The sequence below is a fragment of the Apis dorsata genome, unplaced genomic scaffold, assembly GCF_000469605.1.
Source record: "Apis dorsata unplaced genomic scaffold, Apis dorsata 1.3 scaffold_165, whole genome shotgun sequence".
Taxonomy (NCBI): domain Eukaryota; kingdom Metazoa; phylum Arthropoda; class Insecta; order Hymenoptera; family Apidae; genus Apis; species Apis dorsata.
Genome location: NW_006263454.1, coordinates 128,851 through 136,961, shown reverse-complemented (window position 1 = coordinate 136,961; position 8,111 = coordinate 128,851). Strand labels below are relative to the sequence as shown.

General features: G+C 36.3%; 1 protein-coding gene across 1 annotated transcript in view; it reads right to left on the bottom strand.

The window, feature by feature from the left end:
• Window positions 1–8,111, bottom strand: part of LOC102672441 — a 16,283-nt gene that overhangs the window by 6,897 nt on the left and 1,275 nt on the right. Inside the window, exons 2-3 of the mRNA XM_031509602.1 lie at window positions 2,634–2,788; window positions 1,849–2,042 (exon numbers count right to left, since the gene is read on the bottom strand). Of these exons, the coding sequence (XP_031365462.1) occupies window positions 1,849–2,042; window positions 2,634–2,733 (294 nt within the window). The 5' untranslated portion in view covers window positions 2,734–2,788. The remainder of the gene's footprint in view (window positions 1–1,848; window positions 2,043–2,633; window positions 2,789–8,111) is intronic.

Below are 8,111 nucleotides of genomic sequence, written 5' to 3'. Positions count from 1 at the left end.
TCCCCTGCTTCGTCAAATGCTATTCGTCAATTTTCACAAAAGCCTGAAAATTTATGGGGAAAGATGGGGATGGCGGGGGAAAAGATGGCCCCTGATCTGGCCAGAAGTATATTATACTTACAGTACTTACGGTGTTATTACTTCAACGCTGTATACCTNTGACCCCCCTTCCCCTCCCCTTCCCCCTCCCCATTCCTCCCGCCTACCTACCTAGTTGTTTATTGCTTCTACGGATTATTTACTTTGTTAAACTTACTAAGTCAGAAAGATCTTATTTTTCAACAAATATTGCAAAGCTACCAATTTTCTGAATATATTAAAAATCTTTCGAAAATAAATGGAAAAATTAAAAATTTAAAAAAAAAATTCGAATCTGTATCGTTGTCATGATATAATTTCGATTTTTATTAATAAATTTCAAACAATTTTATATTTTATATTTTCCAAGAGCGACGTTAGGGTTGAAATATTTATATATAAACCCCAATGTAATGAATAATGTAGACTTTTTTTCTATAAATTTTGGATTTTGCTCGTTTCAACGGTGTTTCTAGAAATAATAAATAAATTGTGATTGCAGGCTTGGACCGCAGGCATATATAACGTGTAAGAGAAAATTCATCCGTAGCACAAGCAAATATATCGAAAATTAAGGGGATAGACAAAAGAAAAAGAAAATTTTCTTCTCTACGATATATATATATATATATACCAAAATCATAGAAATCGACAAGAATCGCGAATAATTAAAATTAATATTAAAAAAAATGACGAAATCTTTATTACAGATATTAATTTTCGAATTGATACACGACGAAACGATATCAGTGTGAAACGTGGCGACTCTCCTTAAGCTAATGAAATTCGCGTAGAAACATGGGACGATCCCTCGATAGCGTCGTCAAACGTGACACTCGGTGGACACAAAGCCGATAATGAACGAGCTTAAGGATATTAGGGACGAAGCATGTCTGCACGCAAGGACGGAAAAAGGTGGTAGAAAGTATTGGAGAGGTATTATTTCACACGAGAATTTGCATTTGCATGGCACAACAAGGTAATAAAAGCTTGAAAATTACCGAGAAAATGCTGTCCCGGGGTAATAAAAGCTACTTCTTTTGTTCGAAAGAAATTTTACCGATTTAACATCGAAACTGTTTAACTGTTTTTCGCGTTTAATTGTTTTTTCAGCTTTGCTTCGTGTTTACTTTATTATATTTTATATTATTATATTATTATTATTATTTAAAAATTTTTTCAACAATGCGATTCATAATTACAACGTAACGTAAAGATTTTTTACTTACTTTTTTTACGCTTACATGATTCGGCGAAAAATTCAGAGAAATCTGAACGGAAACAATTTTATCGGAGACGGCGGTTCAATACGATTTCGACAAATTTTCGTAACGCAATGCCGTTTACACGTTACACATATTTATATAAACAAGATAATTCAATTTTTTTGTTTATCGAAGAGATCGGCGAACGACATTTAGCTTAGTAAACACGGGAAAACGGACAGTTATGTCCGTATTTTAATTATATTTAAAATAATCAAAATTGAATCGAAAAAATATAAATAACGGCAAGGTGACTAAGTCGATTTCGATTAAAACAATTCAAATAAACATTGTAAAAGAATATTCGTATTCGTGTTCGTTATATTTGGACGATAATCAAACCAACTCCTTTTATGAATCGTCCCAAAGTTTCTCGAATTCGTATAATTTAAACAACGCGTCAATTTTTCTTGCATTAAATTCGAATATATAGGATCGTGGTTAAAAATTAAACTCGAGCTTTAAAAATCTCGAGTCGATCGATAAAAAAATCCTAATAAATATGATACGAACCGCATTCATAACACCTCCATGTTGCTTTTCCAGCGTGATAAGCAGCAATACGACTTCCATCGGTTCCTTTCAATGGTTCCTCCTCGCAAGTCCAGTTCCCGTCGTCGCTACCATCGGTCCCGTTTCCGGTGTCCTCCTCGGTCTTGTACGAAACGGAAGTCTCAAACTCGTTCTGAACGCTTGAGGCTACGATAAACGAACTAGCTAAGTTTCGTTCCACCGTGAAATTTCATTTTCGTGTATACCATGGCGAGCGTGTTTTCCACACGGATGCCATTGCTTTTCCGTATATATATATATATATATATATATATATAAAATAATGTTTCGTTACGCGAGGCAGAAAGAGCATCATTATATCGTTTAAAGTGGTGTAGAAATTATTTATCATAGTCTGGTTAATATTCATACTTCGTAATTACTTCGTTCGTATATTAGCTTTTAACTGCCGTAATAACGTGTATAAAACGTGAATTAAACTTTTACGTACAAGATGTTCTATTTTTTTTTTTTTTTAATTTTTAACCATCATTGAAAATGGTTTCGAAAAAGCGAGTCGAGTAAATGTTAAATAATTTACGGAACGTTACTTCAATCCATATTTCACGAAATATTCGTGCAAAAAAGAAAGAGAGACGGATATAAGAATTTATCATTTTTCTATTGTCGGTATACTTTTCGAGATATATACTTTATAATCAATTTGATCAGCTCTTCTTTTCTTTCTCATAAAAAAAAAAAAAAAAAAAACATTTCGCTGCAAATTAATTCACTCACTTCTGTGATCAGGATCCTCGCCGTACAATTTCCTGGTTATCTCTTTAAACATATCCTCGTAGCAGTCGAGCCTGCTAATTCCCGTGCCGCTACCCTCCATCTTCCGAGCCCTCGTCGGTCACCCACTATCCTCGGAAGAATAAACCCACGTCTACCTGGGAACCGAAATCGGCGGGTAAGTCGGGTTTTAACTAATAATCACAGACGAAAAATGCATTTCTCCCTTTCTTTTCAAAAACATTTTCACTCTCTTTTCCCCGTATTTCTGACAACAGCAGGTCAACTTTCAACCACCGTTATTTCTTTCCTTCCACTCTCTTTCTTTTCCGCTCGTTTACGAGGGGTTGGGGAGGAGGGGTTCCTTTTTTCATTTTCTTTTTTGTTTTTTTAAAATCGTTTCACGAAGGATGGATCGACGACGATGAAGTCTAATTGGCTCATCGAAGCTTAATTAAATCTTGTCGAGGCGCTTCCCTTAATCCACGCGACTTAACTTTACGCTGACCGGCTTAAGTGGCCCATTTGCATAAACGATGGAGATATTTCAGTGTTTGAGGGGAAAGGAGGATAATTTGGCAAATATTTTAACACGTGTTTTTCTGTGAGAGCGTTTTGTGTGTCACGCAGCGTGAGTTATTCAAAGTTAGAAATTGAAATATTTTCATAATTCTTTTATTTCGCGTAGAAAAATTTTGAAGATGGAAATTCATTTCAAATTCATTTTAAATAAGATTTCATTTTTATACGTTTCTACGTGTCCTGTAAAGAAAATTAGAAACGAAATAAGAATTATTTTTAAAATGATTTTTATTCAAATTTTTTTCATAATTTTTATTCAATAATAATATTGTTTGTAAAAAGATATTTCCGTATGAAAAAAATAAAAATGGATGGTTTTTATTAATTGTTGAGAGAGAAAACAAAGTTAAAAGGAAAATTTGGAATTTCCATCGAAAATATCGGTTCGTGAATGGAGTGCTTTACCGTGTAAACTGGTTGGTAAATAGAGTTTGAATAGAGTCGTTCTTCATGCTAAGTGGAGACGTATCATCGATTTGCTCAGTGGATTTATGGAAGTGTTCGAGGATGACGTATGAAATATCGTTTCTCATCAGCATTCAATTTTTCAAAAAAATTCGAAAAAAAAAAATGGTAAAAAGTAAAGATACGACATTCGATGATCGGATATTTCGGACATCCATTTTTTAAACATTCTTTCTCTGTTTAAAATCAAAACAACAAATTAAAAATTCGATTTTTTCGAATTAAATCTCAAAATTATTCTTCGCTAAATATTTATTTACCAATATAATCTTTTTAATCGACAAATAAAGTATTTATATCTTCTCATTTGAAAGAATGTAAAACATAGAAAATTAAAAAAAAAAAGAAAAAGTTGCAGCAACAAAGTTATATTAAACAATTTTTACATCGAGCTAAATTCACGTGACACATTTTTTCTTTTTTTTTTCTTTTTTTTTTTTTTTTTTTTTTTTTTTTTTTTTTTTTTTTTTTTTTTTTTTTTTTTTTTTTTTTTTAGAAAATCTACCTTGATCCCCTACCTTCCTATCTTATATATTCAGCTGCAAAGCGATTAAAAAACATCTTGTTGCAAAGCTACTTTCTATCTTGGTGCACTTGAAAAATCGATTCATTCTATCGGAAAATGTCGTGAACAAATGATTGGTGCTCAAACCACGTAAAAAAATGCTTTGTAAAGCTGTATCGTGTTATGCAATTAACAATAATATGATGTTACGAATAATATTTCATTCTGATGCATTTTCTCTTGCAACAAGTTTCTAATTAAAGTTTTCTCGCATTCAAATTTGCCAAAATTTGTTTCATAATTTCATGAATTCGTTTTCCAATTTTTTTGTCAAAGAAAAATAAAATCCCCGATTATTAAAAGACTTTAAAAACTTTGTAAAATTTATAAAGATTCGTCAAAAATTCGCTAAAAAATAAATTATGAATTAAATCTTCTCTCTTTTATTTTCTTTTATTTTCTTATTTGTTATAGATTATTATGGAGCCTTGACAATTTTTCATCAGTTATTCGAATAATCCTAATTCGATGGATTTTTCCACGATTCATGAAATTAAAAACTTTGTGTTTAGGATCGATCTTGTAATAATCCTTTCAAATAAATTTGAAGAAAATATTTTCATCGATATTTCCGATATTGAAAATTATCTTGGAGGTAATAAAATAAAAAACGCAAAGGAGAACAATTCAAGAGGATATTTTCATAGAAGATAAGATCGAAGATAAAATTACGAAACACGGGGAGAAATGTATAATAATAAATGGCCATTTCACAACGAAATGAAAATTTTAGTGCCAAGTCTGGTAATGTGTATCAACTGTAAACCCATTGAAACCGATCGTCGGTTGAAAGCAAACGAGACAATAGCAATTCCAGTGAAAGACATTCTGGCCGCGTTCGAACGTAAATACAGGGTTAATGCGCGGCAGGAAATCGTGGCTGGTGTTCCAGCACGATGACAGGAACCCGGTGGCAATGCGGAACTCCGTATCGGAAGCGTTAACGAGTTCTCTCCCCGGAGGTGGAGATGGCACGATGAAATTAGAATCGAGGTTGTTACAGGCCGTTTAGAAGCGGCGATCGTCGTCACGGATTTTCAATTAGACCCACTTAGAAATCAAGCGTGAAGATACGGGATAATTATTATGCACGCTTCTTCCATACGGGTGCTTTACTTTTTGCAGAATCTCTTCCGAGAGATGAATTGCCTCTGTCAGTGCTCTGTATTTTGAAACGGCAATTTTTTTTTTGGATAAAGGATAATTATGAAGGCAATTCTTTGTGAATCTTTGAAAATTGTTTTTTTTTTTTTGTTCTTGAAAATTTTTAAGAAAGATGAAATATTAAAGGAACGTTAGAAAATGTTTATCGTCTCCTGGAAAGCTAAACTGTTTTGGAATTTTAAGGAAAGATAAACCGTCTCTATGAATTTTTTAATTCCTTCTTTTCTCCGTTTTTCTAACGTCAGGACAGAGAGGAAGTGAACTCAATGGTGTTTGTCAATTTTCAAAGAATTGCGGAGAAAAATTCAATTTCCTATACAAAAGAATTTTTAATATTCCTCTTTCCTTCTTTTTTTTCTCTCCTCCCCTGAATGTCAATTTCCAAAGGAATCCTCGAGAGGTTTTGAAGAACATTGGAGAGCAACTCGGCATATTTCGTTGTATCGGTACATTCCTTTGGGAAGGAATCGCAATAGATGGAGGAGGAACGAGGAGCAATTGCGAACGCGGTTCGAGGATCTCGAGAAACTGGATCGAAGTTAAGACCACTTTACAATTCGTTCAAGCGTGAGCAGTCTTAAACTCTTCTTCCCGACTCGAGGAGGGTTGAAAAATCCGACTCCGTGTTACCGGTTGTTAAATATTCATGAACCGGGAAATCTTTCGCCTTTGAAGCAGTGTCACAATTTAGAAGGTTGACTCGAAAAAGAGGTATTGATTTTCACTTAGAACTGGAACAAAAGCGAAAATCTTCGTTTCCATTCACGCGACAGGAACGACATCTCTTTCGTTTGAAAAGAAACACCGCTCAAATTTTTGGTTCAACTTCTTCAAAGGATAACAATTCTTTATAAAGGTGACGAAAAATTGAGGGGAAAAAATTGGAAAGAAATTTGAAAAGAAATAAAAGGAATATAGAAGGGTTGAAAATTTTATTAAACTATCCAGAAGGAAGAAAGATAATGAAAGAGGTAACAATCTTTCCAAGTATCGCAAAGAATCGATCGGTATTAATTACGCGATTACCTAGTCACTGGTGGAAAAGAGCGGAACGTAATTAGATAAAACACGATCGATTGATGCCAATTCTATTTGCCACCCTTCAAGCACAAGGGGAAGGTCGATTGGAAGGGATCGCTTGAAAGCAATCGAGCATAAAGACGAGCAGTTCTTCATCGAGACGAGTCCCATTGTGCTCGATGAAACCAAGGATGTCACGAGCAACTCCTTCAATCTTATTCAAACCCCTTTTCTGTAACGGCACGACCACGCTAAGATTCCCACAGGAGCGTAAATACTTTCAAACAGAAAAATCTTGGTAGAAAAGCTCGACCTAACAGACGCCCGAGGGGAGGAAAAAACCATCAGCCACACGGTTTATCGAAAGCAAAACTGTTCTTAACCAATCCAGACGTTCAACAGACCTCTTTTCCTCCCCAAATGCAAACAGCTAGAACGACTACTTACCACCTACTGCTCCAAACTTTCAACGTTATCCTCCTTACCGATTTACCGATGTCTATTTAAGCGCACTCGCGCCGATTAAGAGTACTTGTACTTTTACCGATCGATTTCTCCCATCGATCGGTAAAAAAAAAAAAAAGAATTATCAATTTTTATCTTTCGATCGTATCTTCCGATATTCTAAGCCCGAATCGTCGACGAAGAATAAACAAATTTTTCGAAACCATTTTTAAAAATAAAAAGATATTTCATTTCAAAATTGTGCATCAACTGTTAAAAGAAATTTCTTAAAAGAAAATTCTTTCAACGTATATCCACGCATATATATATATACTCCAAACAATTGGAGAGAGTTGTTCCGATCATTAACCAAAGACTGTTAACCCGATAAATCGCCCCACCCCGAAGCGCGAATAAATTACCCACCACCCAGAGAGTATTGTAGCGCTTTCGAGAAGCAACACATTCCAGAAGGGAACGAAATCAATCCGTGAGCAACGCGTAACGCGGCTCGTTAGTCAACCGATCGACTGGGGTGGGAGGCGGTCGACCGTCAATCGAACTGGATCCCCCACCCTTCCGACGAGAGATCGATCGATTTCGATCCTGGCGGCGACGTAACGCAAACTTTTCAGTCAGGGATGACCGGAATGAGGAAGAAGAAGAAGAAGAAGAAGAAGAAGAAGAAGAAGAAGAAGGCTGACCCGTGTATTGATCGAGCCGCCGCGTGAGCGGAAAACTCGCAGGGGGAGCGAGAGAGAGGAAGAGAAACGAGCAAAGGAGGAGGGAGAAAGACGGGGTGCACCTCTGGCGAACCCTAGCCGAGGTTACCCACTCGTACATCCATACATCCTCGTTGGTACGAGGTGGCACACACGCGTGCAGGGCAGGTTTCAGTGCTCGCACAGGGGTGGTGGCGTTAGAACGTTCTCGCGGCGTGGAAGGGGTTAAACCGGCGACGAATAAATCAATATTCCCCTCCGGAGCGATCGAGGACACGTCCCGGAGGCGACAGATGGCGAGGGTGCCTTGTCTAGCCTCGTGTTCGAGTCTCTGCGCCGGTTGAGCACCACTGTCTCCGAAGAAAACCTAAGCTTGGTGGGGAGAGAGATGCGGGTGGGTAGAGAGTTCTGTAGGATATATATACAACGATGAACGTTCGAGGGAACGAACAGAGTGGAAGAAAAGAAAGAAGAGGAAAAGGTGGTGAGGGAGAGAGAGAGAGAGAAGCAACGTCGGGG